The sequence below is a fragment of the Protopterus annectens genome, chromosome 3.part1 (genome assembly GCF_019279795.1).
Source record: "Protopterus annectens isolate FY-2018-M chromosome 3.part1, PAN1.0, whole genome shotgun sequence".
In the NCBI taxonomy this organism is placed as follows: Eukaryota; Metazoa; Chordata; order Ceratodontiformes; family Protopteridae; genus Protopterus; species Protopterus annectens.
This window is the reverse complement of record NC_056732.1, coordinates 492,996,915-493,014,466: the sequence shown is the minus strand read 5'-3', so window position 1 is coordinate 493,014,466 and position 17,552 is coordinate 492,996,915. Positions and strand designations below refer to the sequence as shown.

Genomic DNA, 17,552 nt, shown 5'->3' with positions numbered 1-17,552 from the left:
CATTGAATCTCACGCTGACACAAATGTTCTCCAAGAGGGGGTCACACAAACAACTGGTGTCAGAGCCATGGACTAAAACTAAATGCCAAGAAATGCATAATAGTATCCATTGGGAAGTCATCCATCCTTGGTAACTATCATATTGACAACACACCCCTTAGAGCTGACCCAGTAGTCAGGGACTTAGGGACACAAACAGATAGCAATCTAACCTTTGACCATCATGTGTTTACAGTGGTGAGGAAATCATTCGATGTTGCACAGCTTATAAACAAAGGTATGGCATCTAAGTCCAAGGAAGTTATTTCTCTCTATTTGCTAGTCATCTGACCTGTCATTGAGTACAGTACCCCCTTTGGTATGTACATAACCAAGCATATCCAACAATTGCAACATTCACAGAGGTTCCTCACTAAAAGAATACAGAGTGTAAGTAAAATGTCCTGTGCAGATCACCTCAAGGCCCTATCCCTGTATTCTGTCTCCTACAGGCTTTTGAGGGGAGATCTATGTCTGTCCTACAGGGCATTGTCGGACCCCACTCTGATGGAACTCCTACATATCCACAAAACAAGCAGCACCAACATTACCCATTCTAAAGACTTAAACCTTGCCTGTGAAATAAATAGGACCTACTGGAGAGATGGATATGTATCCCAGAGACTACCCCATCTATGGAACAGGCTCCCCATCCATGTGAAGCAGAGTTCCTCCCTAACCCAATTCAAGTACAACTTGGACAATTGGATGGGAAACAGGAAACTCATCCCTGGTTTGGCACCTCTGTCTCTAATGGACACAGGTAACCTGTAAATGGTTAATCTCCCAGGCCCATGCTTACACGTATCAAGGATATCAGAACTTGTCAGAGATTTAGGATGCATGGCTAGGCTTAAAAAGGCCCCTGTATTTGTTAGCTTAATAACCACCTATGAACCTATGAACCTACAGGCACTCTAGTTTTCTCCCTTTTCCTAAAAACCTGTATCTGATTGCAAACTGTTCATATTTATATAGCATTTGTTTTTGCCTTTGTGACTCAGGTCATTGCTCAAAAGGATTCAGTACAGACTGACCTAATTAGGAGATACTAAAATCATTTTCCTTAATTTTAACTATTTGCAGACACTGAAATACTGTGGCAAAGTTCTGCATACTTAAATGCTATTGAAATTGTTTTATAGTGCAGCAACTCAAAGATATGCTTATAGTTATCAGTTCTTTTTTTTTCTTTTTCAGTGTAACAGTCATTGAAGGAAATGTCACCAGTCTGCTGGAAGAAAATGCCTGTGTTATTGGAGTTCAGTACAAAGATAAAGAAGGTGGAGATGTGAAGGTCAGCATGTTCAGACATAAATATCTTGTAAAGTGCTTTACCTCTGAATCCATATAAACAAATAATTGTGGTGTTGTGGGTTTGGTGACATGGTCAATCATAAAAAAGCTACAGCACATGTTTTCCTTTATCCTTTAGTCCATACCTTTTAATTGTCCCTGATTTGGCTGGATAGTATTGATTTTACTAAATATTTTTGCCCTGCACCCCCTTATTAAATGATTTTCTCATAAACTGCCAATAAGTTAATAGCATACAGTTTCATAGAGTTTCCTACTTCTTATTGATCAGAAAATGCATGTTGATGCAAAGATACATTGTTCTATAAACTTTTTAAGTGAATTACAGCAAAATATTAAACAAATTGTCCCTAATTTTGGGCCTTTGGTACTCATTTATTTTGTCTCTGTCTCTCAGTCTTGAGCAAAGAAGTTCAGAGCTCTGGTTTAGGCAATACTACAAACATAACTCCACTTAGCAAACCATTTTTGTTGTTTATTATTTATTTATTTGGTGACCATCTTAGTAAGCTGGTCAAGTCATTCCTTTCAGTTACAACCCGGCCTTCTTCAAAAATTAGTCACAAAATAACACAATATAAAACAGCACAGTATGATTACATTCATTAAGGAACAATTCTGTAAGGTACAACTGTATAAATTTTACAATATTTGCAATAGTTACATTATGTATATTTAGGAGGAGTTCTCCAGTTGTGTGTATGAATGAGACAATGGGATTAGGATAATCTTTATTTTATGAGTGTGTGTGTGTGTGTGTGTGTGTGTGTGTGTGTGTGTGTGTGTGTGTGTGAATATATATATATATATATATGTATATATATATATATATATATATAGGTTCTCATACACACACACACACACACACACACACACACACACACACACACACACACACACACACAATATGGGGAAGGAGAACTGAACAATTAGATTGCCAGCTGCCTTTTAATCAAATCTGCTCCATGCAGAGGACTATGCTAGTGCAGGACACCTAGACCTCATGTTCAGTAAGGTAAACCTTAAATTCTTTGTGTCAGGCATTTTTTTCTGTTAACTCTATCTCTATTTGCAATGGAAGAAGAAACTGCAGTCAACTTCCATATACTTAAGAGAGAGCCGAGAAACAAAAACTTTTACCAGGCAATGTAAACTTGAGGCCTCCACTAGAAACATGAAAAAATATATATTTTTAAACATTGGTCTAAGTAAATACCCATAACTCTGCCAAAACTTGATAATTGGAGCTCATATTTTCAACCATACCTCTCAACCTCTCAGCACAAGAAATCTGGGCAAAGCTAGAATAATGGGGGACAAGGCCCCAAAATAGTGATAGATTTGAAAAAAATGCTCCCTTAAACTTAGAAAGTCCACATAATAGCAGGTTCTGAATTATTATGTATTTTCATAAGGATATTAAATCTGAAACTCAAATGTCTATCATTATTTAGTGGCTTCAAATCTCAATAATTTGCTAGAAAATCACAAATTTTATAAGGAAAAGACCAAACATATGAAGCAAAAATCTGGACATTCTGTGAAAATTTGGACAGTTGAGATGTGTGTTTTCAAAATTACATGCATGACCCAACATCACCTAAACTATGAAATTGAATTTGTACAACTCAGATCTCAAGTAGGATTTGCAATAATGATGGTGTAATGACATTTATTAAAGAACTGTGCAATAACACAAACAATTAGAGGCATCCTTAAAATGAGTACCTTGAAAATTAGACCATGTCAAAATTCAACATAGCTCAAAAGTTACAATTCTGCTCAATAGACAGTTAGTTAAATGAGTAATGTGCATTTCTTAAACATAGTTTGCAACAAATGCTTGTAATTCAACAAGCCCTGTATAGACCACCACTTGAACTGTGCCATTGACTTAGTGTGAATGAGATCCAAAATGGGTTCTGTAAAAGTGAATATGAAATGAAACTTAATACTGCATGTTGGCATGGAACAATTAGACAGAAGGATCCCTAAAATGACTATCTTGAAAATGATATATCAAAGGTGCGCATAATAAAAAATATATAGGGTGACATTCATAGTCCTGGTCTGCACATGTATGAATGTCAATGTGTGAATCCCAACACTTCGTTGATATAAATGCAGTGACTGTGAATGAGCAACATTGGTTTTAAGATTTCTCAAGCCTGTGAAGCAACACCCACTTACAATATGCAGAGGTGAAAATGTGTAATATCACTTATGAAGAATGCAAAGAAGTGTCACACATTAAATAGTAAACAAGAAAGTGCATTTACCATAAAGACTCTGACTAAAGTTCCACTCCGCAGTGTAGAAAAAACAAACAAAAAAAACACTCGAAACATAATGAGCCCTTTTGTTTTAATATTTAAAACTTCTTCAGATAAAGCAAACTACCAAAGTTGCTGTTTAAATATGGTTCTCATGTCACATCATGCATCACATGACAGCTGAGCTCCCTTCCTCATTTAAAGTAATATGGTAGTTTTTAACAAACAAGATTCAAAGAAAAAAAATTGTAAAAAATACACGTTGAAAGAAGTGTTATAAAATATAGAAACTATTTTAAAAGTATGTATACTTATAAAAAACATATATTTACATACATTTTAAAAATTCAAACACATTTATCTCTGTAAAGCATTCAGTTTCAATAGGCAGCTTATAGAAATGTGGTAATTCAATCCAGGAGCGGCCTTACGTCAACTGGTACCCTAGGGAAAAGGGCTTCATGGCACCCCCCCACCACACCACCCGGTGCCCCCATCCTGGTCTACCTACACCAAATAAATACTGGAAAAGCACCCCTGCTAGTGTAGTGCCCTAGGCGGCCGCCTTGTTGGCCTATACCTAAGGCTGGCTATGATTCAATCCTGGCCACCTGCCTGACTTAAGTTTCAGTTGTCAGAACAGCTCACGCTTCTCTAAAAGTAGCTGCCAATTTCCCTACGTTCACCCTGTATAACTTTTTCAATGATAACAAATCTAAAAAGTGACCAGGTATCTCATTAACATGTTTAGCTAGTGCATTTGTCTTTTTTTTTTTCTTTTTTTGTTTCTGATGCTCATAGGTCCAATCTTTTAATTTACATTCTGTCTTTCCTATATAGCAGACTGGACAGTTTTGACATAAGGCACTACAGACGACAGCTTAAGTACAACAGTTAAACTGACCTTGCATGGAAAACGGATGATCATTTATCTTAAAACATGTACAAGCTAGTATATACTTACAGATGGAGCAACATTCACATTTTGTCATTTTATAATTTTTACCAGTGACATTGGCCTTAGTTCCAAAACATTCAACAATATATTTCAAGTTGCTACCATGTTTATACACAATGGAGGGTTTTTCACCCACCTTTTCCAAAATATTCCTATCCTCCCTCAGAATGCCGCAGTTTTTATCAGTATTTTCTTAATAGTACCACTGTCAGCGTTATATGGTGCAATCAATGCACAAGTAAATTAAGTAGTAGGGTCAGAGTTAGTATCAATAGGCAGTATGGACAAATAGTTAGTGTTTCTGTCCCATTCGTTTCAGAAACCAGTGGGTTCAAAGAGGGGGTTTATTGGTTTAGTGGGCTGTTAGAGTGTTTTAAAATGAGGCAAAGAAGTTTCTTTTGCATTTGTTTATAAGTTCATACATTAAATGGTTGACAAAACTAGTCAGATGATCCCAAGCAACAAACATGCTTTTAATGAGCTCGCATTCATCAAAAAAATCTTCAAATCTGGACAACATACATACAGCTGTAATGAACTGACCTTTCACAACAGCACATTTTTGGTTGTGGGGGTGAGCTAGAAAGTACAGATAAGCATTTGAAAAGGTGGGTTTATGGTAAATTTGGGGCACATATCTACAATTTTCAGTGTCTTTAATCAGTACAGTGTCTTAGTAAGTAATACTGGTGCAATTTATTTCATAAGTAAACCTCAGATGTTTGTAGATTGATTGATGAAGTTAAAGAATTTCAAGAAATCTGCCATGTTGCCCCTCCAAACTAAAAAAAAATGTTGTCCAGGTAATCAGTGTATAAAGAACAAAAGTGCACGAAGTCAGACTTATAAAGAAACATTTCTTCCCATTTTGTCATCATGATATTAGCAAACAGTCGCCTACAAGCCAAACCCATAGCCACCCCTGTGCTTTGCAAAAAATATTTATGCTCAAAGATGAAATAGTTCTTTATCACAATTTCATGCAGTGTCTCATAGGTATTAACCTTAACCTTAAGTACAAAAGTGCATGAAGTCAGACTTATAAATAAACATTTCTTCCCATTTTGTCATCATGATATTAGCAAACAGTATCCTACAAGCCAAACCCATAGCCACCCCTGTATTTTGCAAAAGATATTTATGCTCACAGATGAAATAGTTCTTTAACACAATTTCATGCAGTGTCGCATAGGTATTAACCTTAACCTGAGGTACACCATGTTCAGATAAATACTCTATAAACTATTTTATTATTATTATTTATTATTTTACATTTGTTAACCGGGGGTGTCTGACTGAGCCGAAAAGGCCCTTTTTCAGCAGAGGCCCAGGGAGAAAAGCTCCACAAAGAAAAATTACAGACACATTTAGTTATTTAGACATAATCAGTATACACACAAATTACAAGAGACATGTTTTTTTACAGTGGTATGCGGCACAAACAGTTACAGTGGAGAGAACAATCAAAAAAGATATTAATTTTAAAAATAAAGGTAAGTAATAGATTTGTGGTGTACAGCTGAACTTTGGAATGTAGGTAGAATGCATACATAGTACACAGGTACAGTACATACATTGTAGATTAGCCAGTGTTTGTGAGTAAGATTGAAAAACTATTATCAATTGCTCTAGATTTAGTATGCATATGTTATCCGCTTTCACTAGCCTGGGGAGCAATTTTGGCACTGCCAACTTTGCTTGAGATGTTGCCTGATGAGGTCTTTAAAGGAGGCTTTGGATGATGTGTTTTGAATGCTAGTAGGGACAGAGTTCCATTTTTTAGCCACTGAACTACTATATAGTGCATCTCCAAAGCTATTATAGCTATTGGTGACTTCTAGTAGTAGTTTGCTTGATGATCTAAGAGGCCTTTTGGCTGAGTGATGTTGTACTAGGTTTTTGAGGGCAGGACACTTATTGGGGAGGTAATAGACAGAATGACAGAGCAGAGCTGATTGTAGGTTAGGAGGTTGGGCAGTTCAAGCCAGTGGAGCTGTCTCAAAGCAGTACAGTGATGAGTTCTATATGAGCAATTTGCAGCAAAATGGGCAATTCTGTTATAGCAAGCTTCCATTTTGCGTAGTTCAGTTTTGTTGAGATTAGTCAGAATGGGAGATGCATAGAGTAGGGTGGATAGAAGTTGGGAGCGAGCAATGGCTGATCTTGTGTTGTTGGTAAGAGATGGTTTGATACGGTAGAGTGACCCCAGTTTGGCATGTACTTTTTTAATAGTTAAGTTCAGATGACTATCAAATTTTAGGTGGGAGTCTATGGTTATTCCCAATAGCTTAGCCTGTGCCACTGGAGCAATTGGAGTAGCATTTGTGGAGTAGATAGTGAATTGACTGTTAGTGTTTTTGTTAGAACTGGTTATAATCATAAGCTGAGTTTTCTTTGGATTGAGGATAAGTTGGGCTTTGGTAAGGTAGTTTTCAACGTCAGAGAATGCTAGTTGAGTTGTTTGCAGGAGGGTGGGAATGTTTTGTGCAGCACAGATTAAGGTAGTGTCATCTGCATACTGAATTATAGATGCATGCTGTGTGGAGGTGTGGAGGTCATTTGTGAAGACTGTGAATAGTAGTGGTCCTAAGATAGAACCCTGTGGGACTCCTATAGTTATGGGCAGCTGAGGAGAGAGAGAATTTTCCCATTTCACAGCTTGGTACCTGTCAGTTAAGTAGCTTTGGAACCAGGTAAGAGTGGAATTAGATAGATGATATTGGTTTAGTTTGTTTAGCAGGATTTGGTGTGAGACTGTGTCAAATGCTTTGGACATATCCAAAAAAGAGTTGACACTTGCAGGCCTTCATTTTTGAGACGGTTTACTGTGTCTGTGAAGCATAGGAGAGCTGTAGTGGTACTATGGGCAGGTCTGAAACCATGCTGAGTAGGTGACAGGATGTTGCAGTCTAGGAGATAGTTTAGCATCTGGGTATGGATGCATTTTTCTAGGATTTTGGCCAGGGGGGAGAGTAAAGCAATGGGTCTGTAGTTATTAAGTTCAGTGGAGGCCCCGCCTTTATGTATGGGTGTAACATAGGATATTTTCCAGAGTTTGGGCACATAGTTTTCAACAATTGATCTGTTTATGAGAGTGGAGATTGGGATAGCAATAGCATCTGCTGTGAGTTTCAAGAAATAGCTGGGGAGTAGGCTGGCTGCTGTTGATGAGGTTTTTAGTTTGGATAGCATGCTTTTGATTGAAGTGGTTGAAATTGTTTTGAGGGTAAAGCTAGTATTAGAGTTATTTGTGTTGGGGGGGGGGGGTAGTGAGGAAGGAACTGTCCTGTGATACTAAGGATAGAATTGAGTTCACAAAGTGGGAGTTGAATTGTGTTTCCATGGGAACTTTAGTGTCAGGGGTGGTTGGTTTGGGGGTAGCTTTTTGGGTGGACTTTAGTAGCTGGTTTACATTTTGCCAAAATTTTTGCGGGTTGTGTTGGTATTTAGTTTTTAATGTTGTGTAGTAGGATTTTTTGTCCAGCCTAATGCATTTTTTTGCATGGTTGCGCAGTTCTTGGTACTTAGTTAGGCTTTGTGTTTCTTTGTTTTTTGATAGTAACGCCAGGCAGTGTCTCTGGACTTGAGGATTTGTTTGGTTTCTTTACTGAGCCAGGGGTTTGTAGAGGTTCTAACCTTGATTTTGCGCAATGGAGCGACAGTGTCTAGGTGTTGTAGAAATGTTTTGTTGAAATATGCTACAGCCTGGTCAAGTGGGAGGGTTTTTAGGGGTCCAGTCACAGTTACACAGTCAAGTGTTGAGGACCTCAGGAGAGAATTTTTTGTGTTTCTAGTGGATATATAGTTAGTGGTTTTGCATATGCTTGTTCTACTATGTATAAAGTATATTATGTTGTGGTCACTTAAGGTGTCCGGGAGACTGCCTGTGTGAGGGTACAATGTGGGGTTGCTAGTTAGGACCCAGTCAAGGATGGATTCCCTTTTAGATTTTTTATCACACCTAGTTGGAATTTGGACTAGCTGCTGGTAGCCATGGAGATTTATTAGATTACTTGGTGGTTCTGATATACAGGTGAACCAATCTAGGTTGAAGTCCCCCGGAATAAGGGTTTCTTGTGAGTATGTGGAAGAACACCAGGATAAGAAGTCTTCAAGGCTAGCAGGTGTATTACCAGGTGGAATATAGATCACAATTGTGGTGATGACCTTTTTAGGGTGAAGTTGAAGTTGTGAGATAAGTATGTCCCAATTATTGGGGGAGGGGTAGGAGTTTGGTAATTGACGGACAGTTAAGTTGGACTTGTAGAGTAAGGCAGTTCCACCCCCTTTACGAAGTGGTCTGTCTTGTCTAATGATATTGCAGTCGGTAGGGAGAACTTCTGAGTTAGCTATGTTTTTATTTAACCAGGTTTCTGTTAAAGCAACTATGACTGGGGAGTAGTGTGCTATTGTGGCCTGGAGTTCAGGTATTTTATTTTTGATACTTCTAATATTAATATTTAGCATTAAAAGATGGTTGGTTTTGCTGCTGTTGTTGATTTGCCCAGGGATGAAGAAAGTGGGGGTGTTATGTTCTGGCATTTGTGTTTGAGCAGTTTGTGGTGGACAGGATGGATTTGGGCCTGGGTTGGGGTGGATATCCCCACTTATGGTGAGCCTGGAGTTAAAATGGTTATACAGATGTTGGAGTTTGGTGAGGAGTGTGAGAAAGTATTGTGTTTTTTTGGAGTAGGAATGAGACCATATGTGTTTAGCACGAGAGCTTGCACTGATTGTAGCTCAGAGCCATTGGCCAGCAGAATACAACAACTTTTATAGCTATGTCATGTGGAATAACAGTCTACAGATCTGTTGTAACAAAAGACAGTTGTCAGTGTATTCAAGAGAATTAATTTTGTGAAGGAGGTTCCAAGAGTCTCTGCAGATGTGTGTTTCTTGAAGTAGTAAGTGCTTCAATTTTTCTTCTAAGAGCTTAGCACTGGAGTGGGTGATTGATCCCCTAGCATTAACAATAGTATGAAACATTCATGTGTATAAGTGCTGCACGTAGTTGTAAGTTCTGGTATATTTTCAGCAATCGTCAGTGAGTGCCAGCTTGCACTGGTATCATGAAAACTTTGCATGAGAGCTTGCACTGATTGTAGCTCAGAGCCATTGGCCAGCAGAATACAACAACTTTTATAGGCTTTTATTTTACTGGGAAACTGTCCTTATGTGGACTTCAGTTTTGGGCTTTAATAAGTAAAGTATAAAGAAGACAAGGAAGTTGGAAAAAGGAGAAACAGCAGATGAGGAACACGCAGCAGAAAAGCATTAAGAGGACTGTGCTGGTAGAGATGGGATAGTATGGTCATTTTTTTCCTTGGAGATAGATCCCTTTTTTTCTAATGTATATGCAAGGGAAGAGCTACACTATTGAGAAATGCACTAAAGAGAGTCACAACAGATAGGAACATATACAAATTATACACATGGATTGGGAACACAAAGACAGTATATCACTGGTTCTGCCACTTTCACTCCAGTTTGGACAGCTTCAGATTAAACCATGCCCAGATGCTCTTAGTTGGGAGGTGCCCAATGGTGAGCGGGTCAAAGCCTACTGTGGCTTGATGGTCAAAGCCAACCAGGATAGTGAGCCCTGCATACTCTGATAGTGACTTTGATATGATCCTCATCACCACTCCACAACTCTGTTCACTGCAAACTCAACCAGGTCCTGAAGCCTAGTATATTGACTTTTCAGAATGCCCCACCATCGGGTGTACACAGGGGTGCAACTACAATTCCTGCCCTATGAAACACACCTGGGACAGGCAGGAAATGGAACTGATCTGTCCTTCACCTGGATCGACTGCAGATGAGGTGCCCCAGGCTCAAGAGGATTTTCAAAAAGGAGTCAAAAACAATAAAATGTTTTTCAAATGTTTTTCTTTCACAGAAAAATAAACCACTTTTTACACAATATTTCTTAAATACAAGTAATGTAATATATGATAAAAATAATTATCAAAGCAATATGAACTATATGTACAGCTACAGTTGCAGATATTTTGGCACTGCTGCATTTGATATATTTGTAGCTTCACAGTGCCCTTATCCTCAGTACAGAACCAGTCTGTATTTCTTGAATACTTATTATCAGTGTTATTTATTGATTTGTTAATTTTATGCTTTACTTTTTTATTGCCACTTGTATTTTATTGAGATAAACTCGACTTGCGGAGTTGGGGGGGCCAGCTGCTTTTGGTTCACTGTAAGAGGCAGCTGCTATTGTGTATCTCATCATGTTTTGTGAAAAGAAGAAAAATGAAACAGATAAAGGTGAATGAATACAATTCCTTGACTGCATATTTGTCGTGAACATTTTTATAAATGTTCCCACGTATCTGTTAATGTAATGAATCATTACAGTACTGCAAATGAGATGTAGTAACACCTGTCCACACTGCCTTCCTATGTTCTGACCAAGCAAGCAAAACATATAACCCTTTAACTGCAATGAAAGTGCCAGACCATAGCAAATGGGATAGTTTTATTATTTATTTTTCCTGTCTTCCAACTAAGCAGCCAGGAAAAATGTAACTTGCATTTCTGATGTCATGCATACCTTTAGAGCAGTTTTGGAATGCATTGTACATTCAACAAAATTGTATACACTTCTGAACTTCTGTAAAGGATGCATTCAGTAGTGACACATATCTCAGGGGGTGGGGTGAGGGAGGTATTGATCAACTTATTGGTAAAAGGTTTGGTCTGCTATGTCAAATTTGCATTGCCTTTTTCTGGGTGGCCAGATTCATGCAAATGTTGTGCTAGCTGAAAGAATGTTATAGCCTTATCAATAAGCAATGGATTGACTATAAAAATTGCATGCTCCCTTGTTAATATTTCTTTTTAATATGTATAATATCTGCGGTGGTGGTGCTGCGGTAGCATTGTTGCCTCATAGCAAGACGTTGTCCCGTTCGATTCTCAGCTAGAGCGCCTTCTGTGTGGAGGCATATGTGAATGGGGCGTGCCTTCGTTGAAGGTTGTGCATCAGGGCTGGTAACCCGGTATGTAAAAATCCACTACCAATCATTAGAGGACCGGAGTTCCACTGTGGTGGCCCCTAACTGGGAAAAGCCGAAATACACATACACAATGTATAATATCTGCATGTTATTCCATTGGTAATGCTATTACTTCATTCAGCAATAGGCATACCTGCACCAAACTGGCATTCATGAAAGAGACAAACTGCAGACTTGGCCTAGCAACAAAAGTCTTGGTCCGTATGTAGTTTAGTAGTTCCTTCCCCCTCCAGCTGAAGTATGTGGTGCTTCTGAATGTGTCCATTTCAAAACTAGAGGAGTCTACTTTCCAGTACATTATCAATGCCATGATAAATATCTTCAAGAAAGGTATTGTGATGGTCATTGTTATTGTTGTACAAAAATGTAATGTTTCATTTATTTTTTTTACCTCACTTATACCTCGGTTATACACGTTTTTGAATGCAAACTCCATCAGATGTGCTGAACTGTGATGCTGGTAATGCAACAGCAGGCAACAGCTACACAAATGCATCTTATTAAAATAGGTTCATAGGAGGTTATTAGTCTAATGGCTCTAGGGCCTTTACAAGCCTAGCCATGTAAAAAAACCCATGTACCCTAATTGTTCATAGTTAGGTGGCTGTTGTTAGCAAAGAGATTCTATGATCAGCACTGACTACCCTTGTCCATGAGGGACATGGGTGCCATCACTAGGGTGAATTTACTGTCACCCATCCAGTTGTCAAGGTTGCTCTTAAATAGAGTCATTGAGGAGCTATGGTTCATATGAAGTGGGACCTTATTCCAGAGGAGGACAGTCTCTGTGAGGTATAGCTGTCTCTCCAACATGTTTTGTTAATGTTGCAGGCTAGGTTGAGATCCTTGGAATGAGTGACCATTGTCCCATTTGATTTGTGGATGTGCAGCATTTCCATTAGGGCAGAGTCAGAGACTGCTCTTTAGACCAGGCATGGGTATCCTCTTAGCAGCCTGTCTGATACAAAGCACAGTGACTGCACTTTCAGTCTTTTCATCGAAGTCACGTTTTGGAGGCCCTGGATTCTCTTGGTCAGAAGCCTCTGCGGTCTCTCCAGTTGCTGCAGGTGTCTGGTGAGGCAAATACAAAAGTGAGCATTGTCCTCAATTAGTGGTCTGATAAGGGTTGAGTATAGCAGAGTTATAAGTCTTGGATACAATGCCATTATTTATGAGATGTGCAATCTAGAAGGCTTTCCTTACCACTATGGACACATGGTGATCAAAGTTTAGATCGCTGTCAACCTGTGTTCCCAAGACTTGCACCACTTGGTTTGAGCTTAGAGGGGTGCTATCTATATCATAATTAGCAAGGGGTACTTCTTTGCCAAAGGGGTCAATGAAGCATTTTTGGGGTTAAGTTTTAGTCCTTGACATTGGCACCAATCATTTGTCTGTGTCAGCCCCTTTTGTGATATGTTTACATCGTTGGGGGACTCAATGATTGCACCCAATTTGCAGTCATCTGCAAACTTGGTAACCTCTGGCCATCTGCTTTCACCTGGACCTCAGAGAAATAGATTCCAAACAGATTCTTGTGGTACCCCACTGATAACTGGTCTACTGCTGGAAGTGGACTCCCCAACTTTTGACAGTGTGCATTCTGTTGGTGAGTCACTTGGCTACACATCTAGTAATATATGGGTTAATCCCCAGCTGGGAGAGTCTCTCAATGATCCCTGAGTGGGGGATTGTGTTCAAAGCATTAGCTAAATCAAGATAGGCAGTATGTACTGCTTTGTCCTCAGCCAGGGCTTTGGTGACATTCTCAAAGAAGTCCACCAAATTTAATAAGCAAGATGTACCCTTGACAAAACCAAACTGAGTCGGGTCAAGAGTTTAAAAGTTGTCTGTGTCCTTGTTGATAAGGACCATAATGATTCATTCCATGACCTTGCAGATAAGGCTTAGGCTTATGGGTTGATAGTTTCCTGGGTCAGTTGATTTGTGCAAGGGGATTACTGTTGCTGTTCTCCACTCTGCCAGAACAAAGCAAGGGCTGAAGCTATGTTTAAAGAAAGTGTCAAGTGGTTCCACTGGGTCTTGTTTTAGATTGTTTAGTAAGCAATCTGGGATGTTATCTGGTCCCAGATAACTAGGTTTTTGGCCTTGAAGACTACGTTTTTGAACTCTTCATTGGCGATACTCAGTAGAGGGCTGGTGTCAGGAATGTTTTGGGTATATCTGGTGGGGACAGGGGGTAAAGTTTTTGCCAAACCTGTCAGATAGCAGGTTGGCAATTTCCTCAGGTTCAGTGTGAGTGGTACTGTCCACTATACGTTTGGCATACAGCTGGTGATTCCCTTTTCGGTTTTGGATGTAGCTAAAGAATGCCTTATGGTTATATTTAGCTAGGGATGCTAATTTAGTCTCATAACTAGCCTTAAAGGACTATACAAGATATCTGATTTGCTTGTTCAAGCTGTGGAGGGTATTCTTGCTCTGTTGTGTAAGTTCCCTCTTGTTCTTAGATATCAGTTTCTTTTTTTTGTTATGTAACTTATTTATACTTACAGTCCACTAGGGTGTCTTGTTTGTTTTTCAGAAGGACCTGGTTTTAGTTCTGTAAGGTACAGCTGAGTCAATACATTTGTTTAAGTGGCTATATAGGGCATTTGTGTGCTCTTTTGCAAATGAGTCATTGTTGGCTGTGTAAGCAGGGACTTTGAACTTTGTATACCCTTGCTTAGTAGGTTAAAGTTTGCTTTAGAGAAAATGTTCAGTTTTTTTGCTCCTGTGGGGGTGTTAGGTCTGATCTTTACTTCAAATGAAACTGATTTATGGTCTGACCTTACCAGAGAGGGCAACACACAGGGGGTAGTGTAGTGATTTCCCCCCCACATGTTGATGAGCACTAGGTCTAGGACATTTGGGCTCCTTATGGGGAAGCAGACCAACTTTTCTATGGCATTTGAATTAACAAAATCCAGGAACCTCACAACAATTGTGTTTGTGCTCATGTAAGTTACCCAATCTATGGAAGGATAGTTGACATCTCCCATGACCAAGGTGTTTAGCTGTATACTGTGACTCTAGCAAGTCCAGGTATGAGGTGTGATTCTCCTAGTTCATGGTGGGGGACCTGTAGTTAGGGATGATGCGGTAGGGTATTTTGCCTATAGTTATTTGGACCTGAAGTATCTCACGAAAGTTGGACTATTTTACCACTCTTGAGGTGTATTTGGATTTAATGAAGATGGATACATCTCCATCTTTGGTTCTTTCATGCTTGTTTTGAGGTCTGAACATGTGAAAGGCATTATAGTCTTGTACAGCCAGGGTGCTCTCTGTAGTCTTGAACCATTTCTCAGTGACTGCACAGACATCAGCATCTTCGAAGTTGAGGAGTGCTTCCAGGGAGTTCAGTTTATGTTTAGGCTCCTAGCATTAAGCAGCGTGACCTTGAGTTTGTCTCTTGTGGATTTCTTAAGTTTTGTTGTTTTGACATTGCCTAAAAAAGGCACTATGAGGGAGGCAAGCATATTTGCTAGTATAAGCCTTGATGAGACAGCTGAAGGCCATCTTGGCAAAGCAGTATGGCCTGTTGACAATATCTTCTCAGGCTGTCAGATACTGGATCCCCCTGGAGTGACAAAAGAAACTAAGCCAATTATTCAGATCAGTCATTTTTTGTCTATATTATGGCATCATCCTATGTGACGGCAGAATGCTGCTTAGGGCTAGGGACATACCTGCCTGGGATACATAATTTGAGAGTTCAGTCATCTCTCTATCCATATAATCCAAAGGTTATACCTCATACCATGCTTTTCGGCCCCAAAACTTGGGCCGAACCACAAAAGGAGGCATCAAAGATACCCACACCTCCAGGTTGGTGCATCAGAGACTATCCATGTGCAACTAACAGTGGGTAAAACTGCCTTCCAGTTTATAGCCTGCTACAGACCACCCTCCCAAACCCAGGAACCCCACTCGGCCTTCCTGAGAACACTGGAAAATATGAAGGTCTCTCCAAACACCATTATATTGGGTGGTTCCTAGAATTTATAAACTCAAATGCTATGGAACAACTTGTTACCTCCTCCCACGAGGCGAAAACATACTGGACCTGATCATCACCATCCAGACCAGAAGTGTATCCCTCACTGGTAAGATCAGACCATAAACTAATCTCACTGGATATTCACATCCAAAACTGAGGTGGAATCCTTCAAAGCCCGGGCCTGTGGAAAATCTGGACCAGACCACAGAATCCTTTATAAGCATTCTATGAACACCTTCAGGAATGCATGGATCATCGATCCCAAATAAAACCAAGACCCAATCCTCCAACCTGTCTGGTGGACCCCAGCCATAAACAAACTATACAATAGAAGGAGGAAGCTACAAAATGATAGAGCAAAATCCCAAAAGGGAAGGCATCACTGATCAGTATTAGCAAAACACACATAAAATTGTCTAAGGCCAGCTTGAGAGAAAAATTGCACAGGACACTAAGGATAATCACAAGGCTTTCTTTAGTTATGTTAGGAACCTGGGTGGTAATTCCCAGATATGCTCAGAATTTGTCCAAAATGACAAAAATACACCGAACCCACAGACATTGCCAACATCCTAGCTGACAGGTTCAGCGCAAACTTCTCTCCCACCAAAAGGGCAAATATCTATCCCAGCAGAGTGCTGCCCCCCTGACATCTCAGATGCTCAGGTAAGAGCCACCCTCTCCAAAGCAAAAAACACAGCATCAGTGGGACCAGATGGTGTCCCAGGCATGAACATGAACTCCAAGAAGAGCTAAACCCAAACATAAAACTACTGTTCAATCTCAGCCTTACTACAGAATATGTGCCCAAAGAGACAGCAACAGTGGTCTGTCTCCATAAAGGTGGTGCCTCAACAGATCCTGGAAACTATCGCCCCATAAGCCTGACTAGCTTGGTCTGCAAAGCTATGGAAAGGATCATCATGGACCTCATAAATAAAGATATTGGGGACCTACAAACACTGGATCCTACCCAGTTCGGCTTTGTTAAGGGCAGATCCTGCCTCTTAAACCTGGTTGATTTCTTTGAAACAGTCACCAAGGCTGGGAAGGTGGTCCACACAGCCTACCTGGACGGCATTATAGATAAGCTCACCAGCTTAAATAGAAACCCTATGTCACTAGATGGATTGCAAACTGGCTCAAGGACAGAACCCACATGGTTAGAATTGCTGGAGCCATGTCAGACTCCAAACCAGTTACAAGTGGTGTTCCACAAGGCTCAGTCCTGGGACCTCTTATTTATTTCTCAGAGGTACAGGACAACACGGAAGGACTGTGGCTGACCAGATGACTGCAAACTAATTGACTCTCCAGCTGACACAAGCATCCTCCAAAAGGGCCTCATAGAAACAGACAACTGGTGCCAGCGCCATGGCCTCAAGCTAAATGCCAAAAAGTGTATAGTCATTCCCTTTGGCAAAAACAAAGTGCCCACAAATTACCGCATAGGTGGTAATCCATTAAGTACAGAAGAAGTAATTAGGGACCTGGGGACCCAAGTTGATAGCAATCTCTCATTTGACAACCACGTGGCCAAAGTGGTTAGAAAAACATTTTATATAGCCCACCTAATCATGAAGGGATTCACATCTAGATCAGGGGAGGTCATCGTGCCTCTTTACTCATCCCTCATCAGGCCCATAATTGAGTACAATGCCCCTTTTGGGATGTACCTTACCAGACACCTGCAGCAACTGGAAATGCCCCAAAAGTACCTCACCAAGAGGATCAAAGGACTCAAACAGATGCCATATCTTGACGGTTAAAGAAACTCCAGCTCTACTCAGTGGCATACCGCCTGTTCAGCCATGTCCAACCCGGAATTAATGGACATGCTGCACCTCAGAAAATCCAAATCCCATCGAGAGACTTGAACCTCAGCACTGAAATAAATAGGACATGCTGGAGGGACAGATTCATAA

The 17,552-nt window shown here is 40.0% G+C and overlaps 1 protein-coding gene across 1 annotated transcript in view; it reads left to right on the top strand.

Annotated features, from left to right (window-relative positions):
* LOC122798188 (squalene monooxygenase-like) overlaps positions 1-17,552 on the top strand; it is a 647,600-nt gene that overhangs the window by 92,799 nt on the left and 537,249 nt on the right. The window contains exon 3 of the mRNA XM_044066935.1: positions 1,240-1,336. Within this exon, the coding sequence (XP_043922870.1) occupies positions 1,240-1,336 (97 nt within the window). The remainder of the gene's footprint in view (positions 1-1,239; positions 1,337-17,552) is intronic.